We start from the raw sequence: 22,182 nt of genomic DNA on the forward strand, positions 1-22,182 counted from the left end.
TTGGTCCATTCTGTTAATGTGTCCATACCATTTTAATTTTCTTTTTTTGGATCTTTGTTATTATCGATTCCTGTTTCAGTCTTTGTCTAATATCTTCAGTTCTTATTCTGTCCAATTTCGTTTTTCCTGCTATTTTTCTCAACTGCTTCATCTCCGCTGCGTTTATTTCACTGTCTATTTTTGCATTGTTTACCCATGTCTCACTTGCATATACAGTCGGAAAAATGAAAGAATACCCATGAACGAACATATAAAACACGCTGTATTTTCCTGTCACTGTGTCACAAAGAAAATTGCCCAGTGCAAGTACATGTAATAATAATTATTACATGTACTGGCGCTTGCCAATTTTTTGTGTGACACGGTGACAGGAAAATTCAGCGTGTTTTATATGTTTAGTTCATGGGTATTCTTTCATTTTTCCGACTGTATTAAAGTTGGTACAGATATTGCATTGTATACCTTCAGTTTTATTTCTTTATCTATTTCTTCCTTTCCAAATATTGTTTTATTTAGTGCATAGTAGATCTTATTTGCTTTTTTCGCCCTGTATGAGATTTCTTGATCTAGCTTTCCATCCTCTGATATTATTACTCCCAGGTATTCAAACATCGAGGCTGTTTCTATTATTTCGTTTTGGCATCTAAATATCGTTTGGTTTATTTCTTCCCTTTTCTTTTGGGCTACTAGCATGGTCTTCGTTTTCTTTACATTTACCTCCATTTTCAAATTTGTCTATTTCTTCCACCCACTGGGTAAATTCAAGCCATCAAAAATGACCCATTTTTAAGGTGGGTGGTTAATTTTGCTGGTGAGTGTATAATATAAATTTGTTACAATCAAGTTTCAATAATTATTAAATATAACATAAATCATTCACAAATATGTGACAAATGGACTAGTTTCCATGTGAAACACACTATCATCATCATCGGCCATGTAAAGACCAAAAAATGTGAAACTCGACAGCGAGAAACCTGTCATCTACTTCACTCAACTATACAGGGTGTCCAGAAACTCTACCGACAAACGAAGACAGGAGATTCCTCAGATAATTTTGAGACAATTTAACCAAATTCACCTAGTCGAAAATGCTTCCTAAGGGCGCTAGAGCTCTTTGAAGATGGCGTCATTTAACTAGTTTTTCTTAAATACCTCCAGAACGCTTCTAGTTAGAAAAACGAAAATTGGTACACATATATTTATCTTCCAGAGTTAAATCCATTCCATCTATTGTGAATTTCTAGTACCAGTCATAAGCGTCCGTTTTGGGTGGGGCAACGGTTATTTTATCGCATAACTTTTTTGTCTTTAACTTTTAAGCATCTTTGATACTAGATTATTAAATTGTGAGGTATTTTAGTACTAAAAGGTACTCTTACTTTAAGTCGGTAGGACACACCGTTTTCTAGAAAAATCGATTTGAAAATTTTTCGTTTCCTGAACTTGATAAAAAAATTGAAAAATCTTTTCAAAAAATAACGATGTATTTTACCATCTTACAGCAAGGGTACCTTTTAGAGCTAGAATACCTCATAATTTAATAATTTAGTGCCGAAAATTCTTAAAAATTAAAGACAAAACAGTTATGCGATAAAATAACCGTTGACCTACCCAAAACGGACGCATATGACCGGTATTAGAAATTCGCAATTAATGAAATCGATTCATCTCTGGAATATAAATAAACGTACCAGTTTTCGTTTTTCTAAATAGTTTTTTTTTAATATTTTTTTGATATTCAAAAAACTAAAAATTTTCAAATCGATTTTTCTAGAAAACGGTGTGCTCTACCGACTTAAAGCAAGAGCACCTTTTAGTACTAGAATACCTTAAAATTTAATAATCCAGTATCAAAAATGCTTAAAACTTAAAGACAAAAAAGTTATGCGATAAAGTAACCGTTGCCCCACCCAAAACGGACGCCGATAACTGGTACTAGAAATTCACAATAGATGGAATCGATTTAACTCTGGAAGATAAATATGTGTACCAATTTTCGTTTTTCTAACTAGAAGCGTTCTGGAGGTATTTAAGAAAAACTAGTTAAATGACGCCATCTTCAAAGAGCTCTAGCGCCCTTAGGAAGCGTTTTCGGACTAGGTAAATTGGGTTAAATTGTCTCAAAATTATCTGAGGAATCTCCTGTCTTCATTTGTCGGTAGAGTTTCTGGACACCCTGCATAGCCACGGGTAGTATTTACACATAGTCATATAATATGAGCCGATTATACTACCCAAGTATACCAAAAGATATTTTATATTATAAAGTACACCTTTTTTCTGTTTCTTAGTACTTAACTTAAGTGTAGTTCCCACAAGCTTTTCTACAAGGTTTGTAGAAAAAATTGTTGGGAGAAATATTCAATGGTGGAAAACTTGGAAATAAGTACAACAATCGGACCTTTAGTAAAGTTTGTATTCGTTGATGAATTATTGCTGGTTTGTTATTTTAATGAAAAACATTTTAAAATGATCTCATAAAACTTTTGTACATATTTTTATTAAAAAACAATAGAAAAACTACAACTCTTGCTTCTTCTTTGGACTCTTTCTTGCTCCAGTTTCGCCCTTTAATTGTTCATATAAGCATTTGGCTTCCTGATTTTTCAGTGCCCTATCTTCACAAAGGTATTTTTTCAAGGTTAATTTTCCTTGATGATTGAAGTACCAGTCTTCTATAGCAGCTTCATTTTCTTCTAATAAAGTTTCACACTGAAAATTATGTATGAAAATGTTAATGTAAGGAAATAAACAGTGGAGGAACATTATTTAGGAGGTCGAAGAAAGAAAACCATTAACAGCTGAGTAGTGTTTAGCTCACAAAGTAAATAGGTGGGGCTGTACCGCCGTCGACCCCGTTAGCGAAATTATTCCGATTCGATATTTTTGCACAAACTTACTAAAAAAGAGGTTCTTATTCAGCGTACCAGGCGGTGCCGTGGTCAAAAAATTTATGCAATTTTTTTAAACAAATTCACAAAAATAAGTTTTTCATTTCGAACAAATTTATTAGATAACTTGGGTCATTCTGAGCAAAAAAGGTCTCTTTTCATTTTTCCCTAAAATTTATTGTTGTCGAGTTATATGCGATTTAAAATTTGAAAAATGCGAAAATGGCCATTTTCAAGGCTTAAAAACTCGATTAAAAATTATTATGAAAGTCAAAAAGTGACCAAATCAAAGATTAAAACCCCCTCCTTCAAGTAGTCCAGGGTAATAAGGATTTTTCCATGACACTCGAGCAGCCAGGGTACTGAAGCGTTTTTTCGACAGGTAATACCTATAAGAGCAAATTGTAACTATTTCCTAATAGGCATAATTTGTTAATGTGGTTTGAAAAAATTTAAAAAAAAACAAAATAAAATAATAAAAAAAATAATAAACAAAAAAAAAAGAAAAAAAAGGAACAAAAATAAAAAAGAAGTAAAAAAAGTGTTTCGCACAAATTAAAATATATATTAAAAAACACAGTAAAATAATTAAAAAAAAACAAAATAAAAAAAAAAGCTACACAATGTATCTATAAAAATATAATTGTAGAATGTACTTATGTTATAAGAAATTTATGACTATGAATCTGCAATCAATCAGAAAAAAGTCTGGCTAATTGGCTCTGCCAAAGCCACTTTTCAAAAAAAAACAAAAAACTATTTCCTGCGTAGGATCTGGCGGACATTTTTATTTATAAACAATTAAGTGTCAAAAAATGGCATTTTCCCTTTTTTTTCAAATCAATGGAAAACAGTGAAACTTATGGTTTTTTTAGTACAAATATCTTTGAGATTATGGAAAAAGCTTTAAAATGACGTATTACAAAGTTTGATATACTCATTTATTGTTTATATAATTGTGAAAAAAGGTCGGAATTGCAAAAAAAATTAATTTCGCAATATCTATTATAAAAATTAGTGTACAGTTTTGAAATTTTTGTCATAAGGGTTCTTTGGTGCTTAATATGTGATAAAAATTTCAAAACGATTCATTCAATTGTTTAAATTTTATTCAAATTGTTTATCCCAGAGAGCATTTTTTTGCAATAACGTAAGTCAGAAAAAATGACGTTAGAACCATTCCACAGGTGTCAAATGAAAGAGCATGAGCTATATTTTCAACTTGGTTTAAAAAAGCGAATAAGAAATGCATTTATTAGTAATACATAATTATGCAAAAGTATCGTAAATCTTTCCTTATAAACTTTTTATTTTGTTATATAAGAAATTATATATATTACAATTTTTTATCAATTATGATATAAATTACATTACTTGGTAGTTGTGCACTTAAAACAGGGTAAAAAAGTTAATTTTTTTGGAAAAAGTTATTCTAAAAGTTTATAAAGAAAGATTTACGATACTTTTGCATAATTATTTATTACTAATAAATGCATTTTTTATTCGCTTTCTTTAAACCAAGTTGAAAATATAGATCATGCTCTTCCATTTGACACCTGTAGAATGGTTCTAACGTCACTTTTTTCTGACTTATGTTATTGCAAAAAAAATGCTCTCTGATATAAACAATTCGAATAAAATTTAAACAATTGAATGAATCGCTTTGAAATTTTTATCACATATTAAACACCAAAGAACCCCCCTTTGACAAAAATTTCAAACCTTTACACTAATTTTTACAACAGTTATTGCGAAAATATTTTTTTTTGCAATTTCGAGCTTTTTTGCAATTATATTAACAATAAATGAGTATATCAAACTTTGTAATATGTCATTTTAAAGCTTTTTTCATAATCTCAAAGATATTTGTACTAAAAAAATCACTGTTTTCCATTGATTTGAAAAAAAAAGGGAAAAATGCCATTTTTTGACAGTTAATTGTTTATAAATAAAAATGGCCGCTAGATCCTACGCAGGAAATAGTTACAATTTGTTCCTACAGGTATTACTTGTCGAAAAAACGCTTCAGTACCCTGGCTGCTGAAGTGTCACGAACAGGGTATATTTTTGTCTTATTACCCTGGCCTGAAGATACTGAAGAAATTTTTGTCATTATTACGAAGCTGCTAATTTTTAATTAAAAGTAAAAAAGAGGTCCTTATAACAAATCCACAGGGTTACAGGCGGTACCTTGGTCGAAAAATTGTTTAAACAAATTCACAAAAATTATTTTTTCACTTCGAATAAGTTTTTTTAGATAATTTGGGTCATTCTGAGCAAAAAAGGGGTCTTGTGATTTTTCTCTAAAATTGATTGTTGATTTATACGCGATTTAAAATTTGAAAAATGCGAAAATGACCATTTTCAAGTCTTAGTAACTCGATTAAAAACTATTATATAGCTCTCATTATTAATAATTAAAAATAACAGCTTTGTAATAAAATAGATAATGTACAAAATTTTGTATAAAATATGTTTTTTGTAAATTTTATACAAAAATTTCTTCAGGATCTTGAAAGAGGGGTTTTAAACTTTGATTTGGTCACTTTCTGACTTTCATAATAATAATTTTTTTATTAAGCCTTGAAAATGGCAAGGTTCGCATTTTTCAAATTTTATTCGTTCGCATCACGTATAACTCGACAACAATCAATTTTAGAGAAAAATCACAAGAGACATTTTTTGGTCAGAAGGACCCATATAATCTAAAAAAATTTGTACGAAGTGAAAAAATAGATTTTTTGAATTTGTTTAAAAAAATTGTTTAAACAATTTTTCGACAGCGGCACCTTGAGGATTTGTTATAAGGACCTCCTTTTGAATAAATTTGTGCAAAAAAACGAATCGGAATCATTTACCTAACGGGGGCGACGATACAGCTTGGACTATAGCGCTAATTGTTTATAATTAAAAATAACAACTTTGTAATAAAATAATGACAAAAAGTTCTTCAGTATCTTGAAGGAGAGATTTTAAGCTTTGATTTGATAACTTTCTGATTTTCATAATATAATTTTTAATCGAGTTATTAAGGGGGGAAATAGGTTTAGAGGTGTCAAAATTTCGAATTTTTGGAACTAGCATGAATCGATAGTATTACTATTCAAGAATATGTTCTGAAAATTTCATAGCAAAATTCGAAGTCCTTCCCAAGTTATGAGAATTATACAGCGCGCGCTCGCGTAGAGCGCAATCTATGAAATTTTTTTCAAACGCGTTTTTCTCGAAACGACTTTTTTTCGGCTTGCGTGACGTCTAGCTCAAAAAATAATGAACCAATTTTAAAAAACCAAAGTGTTTATTGTTCGTTATTAAATTGTCTTCAATATGAACCTCCAATCGGAATAAAAAATGGGTTTTAAGTGCAGTTTTAAGGGCAAATAACTGAAAAAAAAAACGGTAAAAATGGATGTTTTTTTTTTTCAATCTTGCGTAACTTTTCAAATTTTTTATTTTTTTAGCCGATTTGAGGTTCATATCGAAGAGAAACTTGTAATAAACGTAAAAATTTTTGGATTTTTGATTTTAGGCGGAAATTACGACCTCTACATGTCACGCAAGCGACATGTTCGTGCGGCGAACGTCCACGGGTTGCGACCTACAACTGCTCTATTTTTAAAAATAATAACTTTAAACATTGTCAAAATAACTGTCAAAGTTGATGTTGATATTTTGATCTGCTCCTGTAAAAGATAAAAGTTTTGGTGTTTTTTGGAAGATAAAGTAGTGGTTAATAATTAATTTAGTGTTTATAAACAAAAACATTTCAGTATATAGTGGTTTAAAACTTATTTCCCCCTAAATGGGGGATAAAAGTGAGTCAGGGACGTCTCTTGTGACGCGAGTGACTGCGGATAATGGTGATATTATTAGTAAAATGGAATTGAATATGCAAGATGATGGGCAAAATGCGAGACCGAAGATTAAACAATTCAATTTGCTTTCAGATAAGTATAATCTTGATAATATTTGGGTTTACATTGAAAGGATTGGTGATGATCTTAATTTGGGAAAATTACATGCAATGACGATTGGGCACCTTATTTTTAAAAAATTAAAGTTAACGAATGTTCGAGAAATTAAAAGTATAGGTAGGAACCGTGTAAAAGTTTTGCTTACTTCTCGGTTAGAGGCAAATAACCTCGTCAATAACAGCTCACTTAAAGAACAAAATTTGAAAGCATATATTCCTAGTCATTTACTAGAAATAAAAGGTGTGGTGAAAGACGTTGACACTAGATATGATGTGAAATATCTCATGGATAACATCGAAACTCCTTCTAATGTTTTGAGTATATATAGGACTAAGCGTAGGGTACAAAAAGAAGATAAAATTGAATATGTGGACAAAAAAACTATAATTATAACTTTTGAAGGCAATATTTTACCGAATTATGTTGCCTTTAATAGAGTATATTTTTCTGTTGAACAGTTTTTTGGCCGAGTTGTTCAATGTTATAAGTGTTTAAAATTTGGGCATGTTTCAGGGCAATGCCGAAGTACACAGGAACTATGTATACAGTGCGGTGAAATTAAAAATAAAGATCATCATTGCGAAAAAAGTATGTTTTGTATACATTGCAAAAATAACGAACATATGACAATATCAAAAAAATGTCCATTTTATGAAAAACAAAAGAAAATTAAGAATATTATGATAGAACAAAAAACTACTTTTGTGGAAGCTAGATTAATATGTGAAAACTCCTTTTCGGCACTCATCAGTCCCAACTCTTTCTCTTGTTTAAATAATAATGAAAAAGAATTTCCATCCCTACCAATTAATAATAATGATAAAAATCTTGGTCCGACTCGGCCAACTGTAGAAATTAATAGATCTCAATTTTTGACTCAATCAAACTCTAATATAAATAATTCAAATGAACACTCAGGAAAGAAAAGAAAAGCAAATTCACCTATTTTAGAATCAACATCTCATAAACCGATGTTCCCCTTCACTTTTGGACCGTCTCAACCTTTGCCAACTAATTCTTATACACCGAATAATAATATCGAAAATAAAACTGAACTAGCTAAATCTGTAGCAACATTTATAATAAACTTTTTAAAAAATATTCATACAGTAGAAGACATAAAAACCTTAGACAACAAAATAATTATTAAAGAAGTAGAACAGTTCATAATTAATTCATAATGTCAATACAACATAATTTAAAAATAAGTCAGTGGAATTCCAGATCTGCTATATCAAACAAAGGTAGTTTAATGCATTATTTAAATAATAAAAGTATAGACATCCTCCTAATTAGTGAAACATGGTTCAAAAAAGATATTAGTTATCATTTTAAAAATTATAATTTGGTTAGAAAAGACAGAAATGATGGCTTCGGTGGTGTAGCTATTCTCATCCACAATTCAATTACTTTTAGTGAATTAAATTTAAACTCTAATTTTAACACGGAAATAGAAGTTTGTGGTGTAACAATTAAATATAAAACAAAGGATCTGAATATTTTATCTATATATAGACCACCTAAAAGTAAAACTTCAATAAATGATTGGACAAACATCTTCTCGCAAGTTAATAATTCAGCAATTATAGGAGGGGATTTTAATGCTCACCATACTATTTGGGGATCTAGTTACAATGACACAGTTGGAACACAGCTTATTAATACTGCAGATGATCTCAACCTTATCGTAATAAATAATGGCGAGCCTACTGTTCTTACTCGACCAGATCAAAATAGTTCAGCAATTGATGTAACTTTTGTTACTCCTGACATAGCTAATAAAATCCACTGGTACATACATTCTGACACACTAGGCTCTAATCATTTTATTATCAATATGGAAATATTAGATAGTACTACAACTGAAGAGTTTATACCCAGAAGTAAGTGGAACATTAGAAAAGCCAATTGGACTCTATACACAACCTCAGTTGAAAATTTTTTTAATAGTGTTTACGAAATGGACAGTACATCTGATAAATATTGCTTTCTAATAGATAGTATGAATCATGCTGCGCACATTTCAATCCCGCAATATAAAACTTTTAAAAATAAAATTCGTTGTTCCCCACCTTGGTGGAATACAGAATGTGATACAATTATTAAAGAAAGGCAAGAAGCACTGACAGAATATAAAAAAAATGCTAATTTTAATAATTATATAAAGTGTCAAGCTAGCATGGCTAAAACTAAGAAGAATCTAAAATTGATAGCTAAAAAGAGTTGGAAAGATTTTGTGTCTTCTCTAAACAAAAATACTACAACTACAACGTTGTGGAAGCAAGCCAGAAAACTAAATAGAAAATCAATTCCAAATGCATACAATTTGGATAACACCTTAGAGGATGAAATCTTTGATAAAATTGCTCCGCCATCTGTTAAACCACCTAATACTCATAATTATATTCCAGATAAGCAAAGCCATTTTTTACTAAAACCTTTTAATATTACAGAACTAGAATATGTTCTAAAAAATCGAAATAACACGAGTCCAGGATTTGATAATATTAAATATGCAATGATTCAACATCTCCCTAAAATTGCCAAACTTCTAATGTTAGATATTTTTAATTGTGTAATCAGCAATAAATCAGTTATTGATCAATTTCACGATGTAATTGTTTTACCAATATTAAAACCAGGTAAAAACCCAAATTTGGCTCAGTCATATAGACCGATTTCTCTTATGTCCTGTATGTTGAAAACTCTAGAACGAATGATAAAACACAGGTTGGAATGGTGGGTAGAAAAAAATAAACTTCTTCCAGATTTTCAGTTTGGTTATAAAAAAGGATATGGTACTTTAGACGCACTTTCTACACTAGTAACAGATATTCAAAACACGTTTTCCAACAACACCTATTTACCTACTATATGCTTAGACATTGAAAGTGCATATGACAATGTCAGTCTTGACATTTTAAGGGAAAAATTGATAAAACATTTTCATATACCGCCTCAGTTGGCTGAAGCTCTTTATAATTTTTATTCCTGCAGAAAGATATATCTAAGAACTAATTATAATAAACTAATAGGCCCTAGATATAATAATTTAGGACTACCACAGGGATCAGTATTGAGTCCCCTTTTGTTTAATATGTATACTGCGGATTTGCATAAAGTCCCTACTGACATTTTTAAATTTCAAATAATACAATATGCTGATGATTTTCTCCTGTATTCACAGGCCAAAACTTATGATAACTCGGTTCAAACCTTAGGACGAATTCAATGTTGTGTTAATTTATGGTTCAATCAAAACGGATTCGAAATAGCTCAAAATAAATCTACTGTCTGTATTTTCACTCGACATAATATCCCAAAAATAGAGAATTTAAAACTTAATGGCTACGACTATTCATTTGCTTCTTCCATTAAGTATTTGGGAATGATTTTGGATCGTAAATTGACTTGGAAATTACATATTGACTTTATGATAAATCGATGTAATAAGGGTCTAAATTTTCTTAAATCAGTTTCAAGGATCTGGTGGGGAGCTGATGTTGAAACTTCCTTGCTTTTCTATCGATCATATATTAGATCTATAATTGATTATGGTAGTATTCTATATGGCTCAGCTTCTAAACATATTTTAAACAAAGTAGACGTTGTACAAAACTTAGGACTCCGTATCTGTTTGGGAGCTATGAAATCAACCCCAAATAAAGCTTTACATGTAGAAGCTTTAGAAATTCCACTCAATTATAGAAGGAAATATCTCAGCCAGAAATTTTTAATGAAAATTCGTTACCTAAATATCGGTCTTTACCAAAATATTAACAAGCTGAATGTAGCGGATTTAACTAATAAATACTGGAAGCTAAAGAACTCTCCTCCCCTTTGCGAGGCTTTTCGAGATCTGTTAAATTTTGACTGTGATTATAACATGATTGATAATTTTGGACTCGAAGATTTTCATTCTTTTTTACATACAGTTAAATTAGTAAAACCAAGTTACCATGAAAACAGTAATATTAGCTCTAACATCTTAAGAACATTCTTAGATAATTGGCCAGATTCTATAAATATATATACAGATGCATCTAAGACGTTAGTTGGCACTGGATGTGCCTTTTTCATACCTGCTACTAAAACAGAAAAAATATTTAAGTTAGGCCATGATTTTTCTATCTTCAGTGCTGAAGCCATAGCAATTTATGAGGCCCTGCAATATTTTAAAGAATCAGAAGATATATCTGCAACAATTATTTCCGATTCACTCTCTGTTCTTCTTGCTATTCAAACTATAGATTTTCCCAATAACAATTCAAATATTTATATCCTACTAATTAAGAAAATCCTTTTTGAAATTCATAAAAATAAAAGAAGAGTGAACTTTTTATGGGTTAAGGCTCATATAGGACTAACGCATAATGAATATGTTGATAGGTTGGCTAAAAAGCCATTGAATATGGTACTTCACATAATCGTAAGTTTTGCATATCTGACTTAGTTAACACTATTAAGCATCGAGTTAAAAATCAGTGGAGTCAATCATGGCGAGATCTTTGTAAACAATCCAAATCTCAGTATTCACTGATTCAACCTTCTGTTCCAAATATATATTGGTTTAAAAATTACGTAGTACCTCGAAGATATATAACAACATTAATTAGAATGAAGTTTGGACATGCATGTTTCCCTCTACATCTAGCAAGAATTAAAGTTTTTGATTCAAATCTTTGTACAGAATGTCAGAAGGTTGGTGACTTAAATCATACTTTCTTTGAGTGCGCAAAATATATTCCATGCACATATAATTTAATCCAAGATTTAATAAAATGTAATGTTTTTCCACCTTTCAATGTATCCTATCTATTGTCTCTGAACAGCAAGAATATATATGATTGTTTAATGAAATTTATCTGTGAAACTAAAATTAATCTCTAAACTTGTTAATCCTGATAATTTGGTATATTATGTACATATGAAAAAAGAAGAAGAAGAAGAAAAAGAAGAAGATACATAATGGAAAATGTGGTGAGCAACTTGGACAGTCCATAGCGGCCAGCTTTTGAACTGAGTAGAGAGCTGTAGAAGAGTTTGCTATGGAACTCTAAGGACCTCATTGCCTTCCTTATGTATGAACAGAAAACAAAAAAAAAAGTTGTGACTGGCTAAATGACACCCAAGTCAATGCCATAAAAAAAAAAAAAAAAAAAAAATAACTTTAAAAAATTTAGACATATACTTTAGAATATGTATAAAATGATCCCAAAGTTGCAAAAAAAATTCTTTTTTTCCACCTAAAAAAAATTTCAAAAATACATAAAAAATCGGGCTCCTAAACCTATTTCCCCCCTTAAGCCTTGAAAATAGCCATTTTTGCATTTTTCAAATTTTAAATCGCGAACAACTCGACAACAATAAATTTTAGAGTAAAATAGCAAGAGACCTTTTTTGCTCAGAATGACCCAAATTATCTAAAAAAATTTGTTCGAAATAAAAAAAAGAATGTGTGTGTACTTTGTACGCACGTAAGAAGTTATTCTTCTATTATATAATTTCAACGAAGTAAATATACTTAACAGGTTATTTGTATTTTATTTAAATTTTAAACTAACTTTCTTATCTACCACTTTCAAAAAATTTTTATTAAAACAACCAAAAATTAAAAAAATATATGAATCGTCCAGGATTGGAACCCGCGACCTTCTGATCTCTGACCCAACGCTCTACCAACTACACCACGGAGCTACTTTTAACTGGCACGTAAGTTTCGGATATAATTACACAACGGTGACAAATAGGCATATAAAAATGTTATACCTAGGTACATAATATTTTATTATCTTACTACAGAGAAAGACAAATCCAAAAATTATAATAAATAATACATTTACTAAAAAGACTAATATATTCTTTTAATGACTTATTTGCGCTGATACAGATACATACATACCTACCTACCTTGAAAGATTAGCAAGGAACTACATATTGTCTGTGTGCGCATGCGCGCAGATTTATGAAATTTTACTCTCAATCGCGCCTAAAGAAGAATAACTTCAAAAAATTTTGTGAATTTGTTAAAAAAATTATTTTTAGACCACGGCACCGCCTGCACCGTGTGGATTTGTTATAAGAGCCTCTTTTCGAGTAAGTTTGTGAAAAAAAATCGCTCGGGCGACGCGCGACTGTACAGCCCAGTCTAAAAGAATTGTATATAATTTTGCTTAGAGTTCACGCAACATTAATAAAATTCTTTACGTTGTGATCTAAACACTACTCAAAATAAAAACAGCAAATAGCAAACTACTCGCTAATACACATAGTACATAACAGTATGCTTTTTGCTCTTTGTCAATGTTTAATGTGATTTTATTCTTATTTTAAAAATTACTCCAGGGCGGATCTGTTTTGAGATGGACGTTGAGAGGTGATTCAAATTTTTTTGCAGAAATTGCTTGAAAATAACTCAAATAATAATATTTGAGTTATCCTCTCACTCAAAATGGTCCGGAACATTGTTTAAATAATCAAATTGTCAAAATATGAAGGAAAATTTCGATTTTTTTATTGGTTTTTTGATTATAACTTTAAAACTATTCATTTCTGAGAAAAGTTGTACTGACATAAAAGTTGTGTAATTAAATTTCCTACAATACAGAATTGGTTAGAATTTTGGTCACCCTTGTGGAAAAATAGCAATAATTGCAAAAAAACCATATAAAAACAAGTATTCGCATTTTACGTTTTTCAACCATTTACGCTATACTTAGGACCTTCATATTTTACCCAGAAAAACTTTATGATATAGTAAATCAACACTGTAAATTTCATTAAGATCGGTTTAATAGATTTTGCAAAATAAATTTTGCAATCCAGCTTTCGCAAAAAAAAAATTCATTTTTTTTTAATGTTGCAGGACTGAAAATAAAGCAGATAGCAAGTTCAATTTTTTTTGCTTATAGAAGTGTATCGTACCTTACATTTGCAATTTTCAAAATTAAAATCGATTAATTACCACGGCGTCAAGAAATTTTTTAAATAAACATTAATTTTTGGTTCTACGCGCAGGACAGCGGTGTTCGATTCACACAAGTTGATTTCCACCAAAATTTCTTCTAATTTTCATCTAATATATTATTTTCTTACTCTATATTTTGTTGTATTTTAATATATTAATTCCACAAAAATCGAACTAATTTTATTATTGTTTGTGAAATATTGTTTAAACAATTGCATATGTTTAAAAATAATAAACTTATATTCTCTAAGTTAAAATATATGAACAAAGAAAGTTTTTGCTAAAAAAAGTGTTATTTCAAAAGACAGAGTATGTGTTTTTATTTTGCAATAAACAAATTTATTTATTTATATCGAAATTTAATAAAAATTAAAATGTGTCAATCATTATCAAAGGTCATTGGAATGCCCAATCAGAGCAAACTATCCGCTGTCCTGCGCGTAGCACCAATAATTAATGTTTATTTAAAAAAATTCCTGACGCCGTGGTAGTTAATCGATTTTAATTTTGCAAATTGCAAATGAAAGTTACAGTACACTTCTATACGTAAAAAAAATTTCAACTTGCTATCTGCTTTATTTTCAGTCCTGTAACATTTTGAAAAAAAGGATTTTTTTTTGCGAAAGCTGGATTATTATTATTATTATTATTATTATAAAACAAATAAGGGCAGAGGAGCGAGCTCCTATTATGCCCAAAAACAAAGAAAAATATCTTATACAACTAGTACAAATTAAGATTGAAGTTACAATTAAAAAACATCAAATAAAAAATACTGAAACAATAAACAATGCCTGCCTAAAACAATGCAGTCCTTTAAATCTCCTATAATGCTCAAAATAAAGAAAAATAGCGTTGTAAAACTAATAAAAATTATAAAGATTACAATTAAAAACATCAAATAAAATTCTGAAACAATAAATAATGCCGTCCTAAAATAACTTAGTCCTGCAAAGAAAATAAAGAGGAATCAAGTCGATTTTTAAAAATATTTACACTAGTTGCCGATATGGTGTCTTGATCTAAGTTATTCCAAATATTAAATATTCTGTTTGGTAAAAAGTTCATCCTGGATCTTGTTGTCGTTTGTTCCCTCTTTAATTTGTATCGATGGCCTCTTAATCGTTCGTCTTGATTTAGCGTAAATATCGTGTTAAGGTTTCCAAAATTATATTTTAAAATGCGGAAGGACATGATTAGGTCCCCTCGAAGACGTCGATGTTCAAATGTTGTTAGATGAGCCAATGAGAGTCTATCTTCATAATTGGGTCTTACGCGGCCAAATGCCAGTCTTGTGGCTTTACGTTGAACATTTTCCAGTAAGGCTTTATCGCGACTGAGATCTGGACTCCATACTGGTCCGGCAAACTCAAGAATTGGTCTGACGTATATAGAGTAAAGTTTACTCATCGAGGTTAAAGATATTCGTGTAAAACATTTATGGATTAAAAACAGTTTCGAGTTTGCGCGTTTACACACCGACACTATATGGTCAGACCAATTTAAGTTACTGTTAACTATTACTCCAAGATCTTTGTGGGAGGTTACTGACTCTATGGGATGTCCATTAATAAAGTACGGTAGTAATGGGTTATTATTGCCAATATGTAGTATGACGCATTTTTCAATGTTCAGTGGAAGTAACCACTCTGAGGACCATTTGAATATTGCGTCAAGGTCAGTTTGAAGAACATGTTGGTCAATAATTGGATTCACATATAATTTAGTATCATCCGCGTAAATGGAAACCTTACTGGATACAACGAGAGGAAGATCACTAGTGTAGATACAAAATAGTAGTGGTCCAAGTACTGATCCTTGTGGAACTCCACTCTTGACTGGTTTATCTACTGAATAAGCTTCCCCAACACGAACTCGGAAGTACCTGTTGGATAAAAAATTTTGAATCCAAATGTTTAATTTTCCGCGGATACCATAGTGATCCAATTTAGCTAGTAATCGTCGTTTGGGAACACGATCGAAAGCTTTGGAGAAGTCTAAATAGACTACATCAACAGGATGTCGATTGTTTAAAGATGATGACCAGTCATTTATACAATGAAGTAAGTTTGTAATCGTTGAACGACCCTTAATAAAACCATGCTGCTGGTGAGATATGACATTTTCTTGAAGGAGAAATTCAGACATAGCTTCAGAAATAATGGATTCCATGACCTTTCCGACAATAGGAAATTTTTGCAAAATTTATTTTGCAAAATCCATTGAACCGATCTTAATGAAATTTACAGTATTGTTTTACTGTATCATAGAGTTTTTCTGGGCAAAATATGAAGGTCCTAAGTGTAGCGTAAATGGTTGAAAAACGTAACATGCGAATACTTGCTTATGTATGGTTTTTTCGCAATTATTGCTATTTTGCAACAAGGGTGACTAGTTTTTAAATTTTTAACCAATTCTATATTGTAGGAACTTTAATTACGCAACTTTTATGTCAGTTCAACTTTTCTCGGAAATGAATACTTTTAAAGTTATAATCAAAAAACGAAGACAAAAATCGAATTTTTCCTTCATTTTTTGACATTTTAATTATTTAAACAATGTTCCGGACCTCTTTGAGAGGGAGGATAACTCAAATATTATTATTATTTGAGTTATTTTCAAACAATTTCTGCAAAAAAATTTGAGTCACCTCTCAACGTCCAAATGTACTAATATTTTTACAGATGCGCCCTGGTCTAAGTACTAATTGATTAAAAAACACTATACCTGAGTCTTAAGTTTTGTAATTTCCGCACTGGGCTTATCCCACAGCTCATACGGTATACCAAGCTCAACTTTCACACCTTTATCCACCAATCCATGTAACGTTTGGAAAGTTTGGCTCTGACCTTTTGCAAATCTCGTACTGTCTTCCCTTTCTTTATGAATGTTATACTCTAAAATTCTATCACAAACACCTTCCAATGATTCTACAAGCCTGAGCTCTGACTTTTTATATGCTTTTTTCTTCTTGGGTTTCACATCATCTACGGAATATCCTGTTTCGAGAACCTCGCTCGTTTTACCTGTTTCTTCCAGTCTTGATTCCAATTCGATAGCCAGTATTTTGCACACTAAAAATACATTCTCTATAATTTATAATCCTAAAGTAGAAGCCACAGTTAGAATGCAGTGCAGGTAGCATAGGGCAATGTACAATCCGACAAACGAGACCTGGCGGGTGACCTTCTCGTATTGTGTATTTTCGCACAAGGTCACCCGCCAGGTCTCGCTTGTCGGATTGTACAAGGTGATTCAGTGTAACGGTACGATTTGGCAACGCTGCTGACGATAAAATAGAGGTACCGCGTGGGAAGTTTAGTTATCATGAAGACATGGTCCCATGAACAACAAGCGTTTCGTTTACACTACCATTTGCCGTCCCGCGCTGCAGTTTCGTCTAACATGGCTATTAAGACTTGGGTTAGGAACTTTGAAAGTAGTGGTTTAACATCACAGAAAAGAGGTGGCAGTATCAGAACTGCTCGCACACCACAGAATATTGAAGCGGTGCATAATTCATTACAAGCAAGTCCTCGAAGATCGCTGCGACGCCTCGCGTGTACAATGAATTTCGCACCGCTTCAATATTCTGTGGTGTGTGGGCAGTTCTGACACTGCCACGATGTGTGTAAACGAAATCGTACCGTTTCACTGACTCACCTCGTATTTCTTACCGGAGAACGGCCGATTTGCCCCGAGCGGTAGTGATGTTGATTATAGTTACTTTCGAGTATTCGTTACAAATCGTTACTTTTGTATAAAGTAATCATTTAAAGTATTCGTTACTTTGATTACTTTTGTATTTGAGTACCGGTAATCGCATTTCTCAGTACATATTTTGTACTTATTAGTATTAGTAGGATACTTTGATTACTATGATTACTCTTGTATTTGAGTACCGGTAATCATATCGAGAATGGCATTTCTCAGTATTTCGTATAAGTATAAGATCCGATAAAACGGATATAACGACCTTCGCCGATCTATTTAATGGATAGAAATTAAATGATAATAATATGTAATTGTTATGTCATTGCTGCTCCACAATATCAGTAATCTCGAGTAATCTGTTTGAATCAATTAAGTGCCAAAAACAAACTCTCGAAACTCTATATGACGTACCTTAGCAGTAACCCTGGCCATCCAGGTGCTTCGGAGGTCGGTTCTGATTGCAAATTCGTGTTCGGTGACCCCAAATACCCCGAAATAAGAAAATCTGGCCCTTAATATACTGATTTTAACATGTTTATGCATTTTTCGATGCGTTTTATACACTTTAAAATGTAATAATGCATTTCCACCTTTTTTTTTGTTGTAGACTTTTTTCCAGATGTCATCCTAATCCTAAATACAATGCAAAAAGTTGCAAGTCTCTATGTACCTACTATATTTAAAAATAGATTTATTCCTGTGTTTTTAGTGTTACATGCCCTGGTCTAAAGGCGCATTTAAATCAAAGCGAACACGAACGAAGGAACGAATTCGTAGGTGTTCGCTTGGTCATTCGTTCGCTACAAAGTAGGGCCATTTACATTGAAGCGAACGTTCGCATTCGTTGATGATCGGGAGTGCATTATGCCCGCAGATGTTTTTAAGATGGGCCAGTGCCAGTCACACATTGTGTTTAAGTTTATTTTCGTGTTTCTTGCTGGGTAAATTTTAATACAATAATAGCTTACAAAAATAGCAGGTATTATACGCTGTTTGAGGGAGCTTAGAAAATAACATAATAAAGAACCAGCTTTCTTAAAATGCTTACTCGAAAAAGTTACTTGCTCTTGATATTATGACTATATTTTGTAAAATTGGTGTATCAAAATAAATTTGCTTTTAATTAATTTTAGCAATTAATTTGATTTGGTTACCTCATTAGTGTTTCTGGGTTGAAATTTATCCAATAAAAACATTAAGCTTTTAAAAGCAAACCACTTCGAACCCTCTTTTTGTCTTTCTCGTTTAAATGATGCCAGAAGCTAATTTATTTTTTTAGTTCAGAGACATCACAACCCATTCCTATAGAAGTGTTAAAACAAGCATCAGTTTTTCTGTTTATTATTTTATATAGCTTCGATTTTGGGTTTTATGGGCATATTCCATATTGCAAAATTATGTTTTCACAACTACACAATAAACAACCCTCTCAAACTAATGTTCGTAAATAAATTAAATCAGTACTTCTAAACGAATTCGTTCGCTACCGTCTATCCACTGTCCACATTGAACAACGATTTCCTTTGATGATTCGCTCACTTACCGACATCGGTTGGAACATGTGCGAATGCGAACGACTTCGTTCGGTCGTACTCGATTCGCTGTACAAATACAATAAAGTTAACGAACGAATTCGTTCGTTCGTTCGTGTTCACTTTGATTTAAATGCGCCTTAATAAAAACAATGCCATACCTATGTACATGTAAAATTAAAGTTGATGATCATAGTCTAGAAATATTATCATTTCTACATATTTTCCGGTCAATATAAGCTATTTTTTTCTAGGCCTGATAAGAATAGTGTATATTTATTATTAAAATCTAATGTGTTGGATTTTTATTTTCAAAAGAACTAACATCTGTGAAATTCTGTGAATTATCTACCTCGACAAATCGTATTGACATCTATTTCTGGGTGCATGCTTTGTTAAATGATATACCTCTCTCTGATTCAGCTACTTCTCAGCGCCCTGTAATCCTGTAAAACTCTTCATAGCCTTCGCCCTTCATAGATAAAATTTTAGTTAACTGTACTTGATACTGAACACTCGTGGAATACCGGTCCGACTCCGATATCAACCGAGTAGATACAATACTCAAAATCACGAACAATTGGTACGAAGTAACGAAGTAATCAGAGTAATCAAAGTAATCAAAGTAACGATAGCTACTCTCTGTATAGTAATCGTTACTTTCGGTATTCGTAAGTAACGAGTACTTTGTAACGAATAGTTACTTTTTCAAGGAGTTAAGAATCATAGCACTGGAATACAAGTGCACACAACAATAATTACCTACGGTGTTACGGTTGTATACAAGTATACAAGCACTTATGTACCGCTATGCCGACATGAGCGGCATCCATACGCACCATAAGACTAACACTGCATTCTAACTCTGGCTTTTACGATAGAAATAATAAATTACATTTACATAAAACAGATCAAATTTGATACTAATTTCGAAAAAATTATTATGTATTCAAAAAATTATTCTATATCCATTTGCAGCTGAGTGATTATTTATATAAAAACAAATATAAGTAGAAGAAAACGGTAAAGAAAATGTAAAATTCTTTCTCTAGAACAATGAAAAACCTACGAAGCAAGGAGAGCAAGGATAATGAAAAGAACGCAATTGATGGATCAGAGGAAACAGAAGCTATACATGAAGAAAAACTAGAGGAATCAATGTGAAAGATAAAGAAAAGAAGGCAAAGAAAAGAAAAGATTATTATACATCCTAAATCTAATATTGGAGAAAAAAATATTGCCTAGAGAAGGTCAAATGCAATAATTGTACCAGTGCACAAGAAGGGAAATACAGGAGACTGTCACAACTATAGAGGCACATCTCTATTATGTGTAGTATCAAAACTATACAAAATAATAATAGAAAGAAAAATCAGTATTCTACAGTATAAAGAGTAGGTACAGTCGGAAAAATAAAAGATTACCCATGAATGATCATTTCAAGCACATATTTTGTAGTTCTCCAATATTCATATATGGTGTCAAAAACTTTAAAGAAATGCTCGATAACTTTGCACAAATTATACAGAAAGAAACCTACTATACCAGAACCCTGCCAAACGACACTGTCAAAGTTATAACACATACAACAGATACCTATCGTCAACTGGTAAGACATTTACGAGAAGAAAAAATCGTTCACCACACTTACCAAATAAAGGAAAAACGTGCCTACAGAGTGGTATTCTTTTTCTCATGATCATCTTTCAGTGCGTCACAGTTTTTCGATTTCTCTCTAACGCATTAAATTGTATGTGACAGAAAAAAAAGGCACGTCTGTGAATACTTTGGTAATTATTCTAGTTCGGTGATTATTCTAGTTGTCGATAGATGGCGCCATAATCAAAAAAGAATTATTTATTAGATAAAATAATAATATTATCAATATAATTTGTACAATTTATAAGACTATACAAATGAAAGAAAATACCATTTTATAAATGCATTAGACACAATTGATTTGGTTTTATTCCAAATTGAAAATAAAATTTGACAACTGTCAGATTTAACTAAAATGTCACGTTAGAATAAATGTCATAAATGTGTATTATCACGGACTTACCTTTTTTTCTATAATTTGTGACGCACTGAAAAATGTTCATGAAAAGGAGAATAATAAGACATATCCATCACTTTGTACCCACAACAGATATAACAAAGGAGTTAGAAAATGCCGGCCATAAAGTTCGCAATATAACCAACGTCCGACACAAACAAACAAAGGAACCCTTATCCTTATTTTTCATAGACCTTGAACCCAAGAGTAACAACAAAGACATATTTAATCTAGAATTCTTATGTCACACCAAAATAGCAGTGGAAGCACCAAAGAAGAGAAACTCAATCATCCAATGCATGCAATGTCAAGCTTACGGTCATAGTAAAACATATTGCACTAAGCCACACTACTGCGTCAAATGTGGAGAACAACATGATACAAAATCTTGTAAAAAACCTAGAAACACTCCAGCCAAGTGTGCACTATGCAAACAAGATCACCCTGCTAACTATAATTAGTGTTGTCTACATGGAACTAGTAGAAAACAGAAATATACCAAAAAGAGGAAACCAACAGCCCCAAAGAACAACATTTAACAACCCACATGTAAGTAATGAAACAAATCAACTAAACACCACTCTACAAAATCATCATAGAACATATGCAAATGTGACAGCACATCAAATCAACCACGACCAAGAACCTAAAACTAACATAGAACTACAACTAATAACATTCCTTAACGAGTTCGAAAACATGTTCTCACAACTCATGAATCAAAATAGTATGATATTAAACTTACTCACACAAGTCATTAACCAAAGGAATTGTTAATGTTAAACATACTTAGAATTGCCACATGGAACGCTAATGGCCTGCTAAACCATAAGCAGGAAGTAATCACTTTATTAAACCAGAATAAAATCGATGTACTGCTTGTTTCAGAAACCCACTTTACTGATCTAACTACGTTCAATATTCCGCTTTATACTACATACAGTACATCTCACCCCGATGGTACAGCTCATGGTGGCTCGGCCATAATCATACGAAGCTGTATATCACATCATGAATTGCCAAAATATGTAACAGAAAAAATTCA

At 31.6% G+C, this 22,182-nt stretch overlaps 1 protein-coding gene across 1 annotated transcript in view; it reads right to left on the reverse strand.

The window, feature by feature from the left end:
* Positions 1-2,401: 2,401 nt before the first annotated feature.
* The window catches only part of LOC114331764 (protein canopy 4), a 29,196-nt gene continuing 9,415 nt past the window's right edge, over positions 2,402-22,182 (reverse strand). The window contains exons 2-3 of the mRNA XM_028281402.2: positions 16,563-16,909; positions 2,402-2,715 (exon numbers count right to left, since the gene is read on the reverse strand). Coding sequence (XP_028137203.1) covers positions 2,524-2,715; positions 16,563-16,909 — 539 coding nt within the window. The 3' untranslated portion in view covers positions 2,402-2,523. The remainder of the gene's footprint in view (positions 2,716-16,562; positions 16,910-22,182) is intronic.

This window comes from Diabrotica virgifera, chromosome 8 (assembly GCF_917563875.1).
Source record: "Diabrotica virgifera virgifera chromosome 8, PGI_DIABVI_V3a".
Taxonomy (NCBI): domain Eukaryota; kingdom Metazoa; phylum Arthropoda; class Insecta; order Coleoptera; family Chrysomelidae; genus Diabrotica; species Diabrotica virgifera.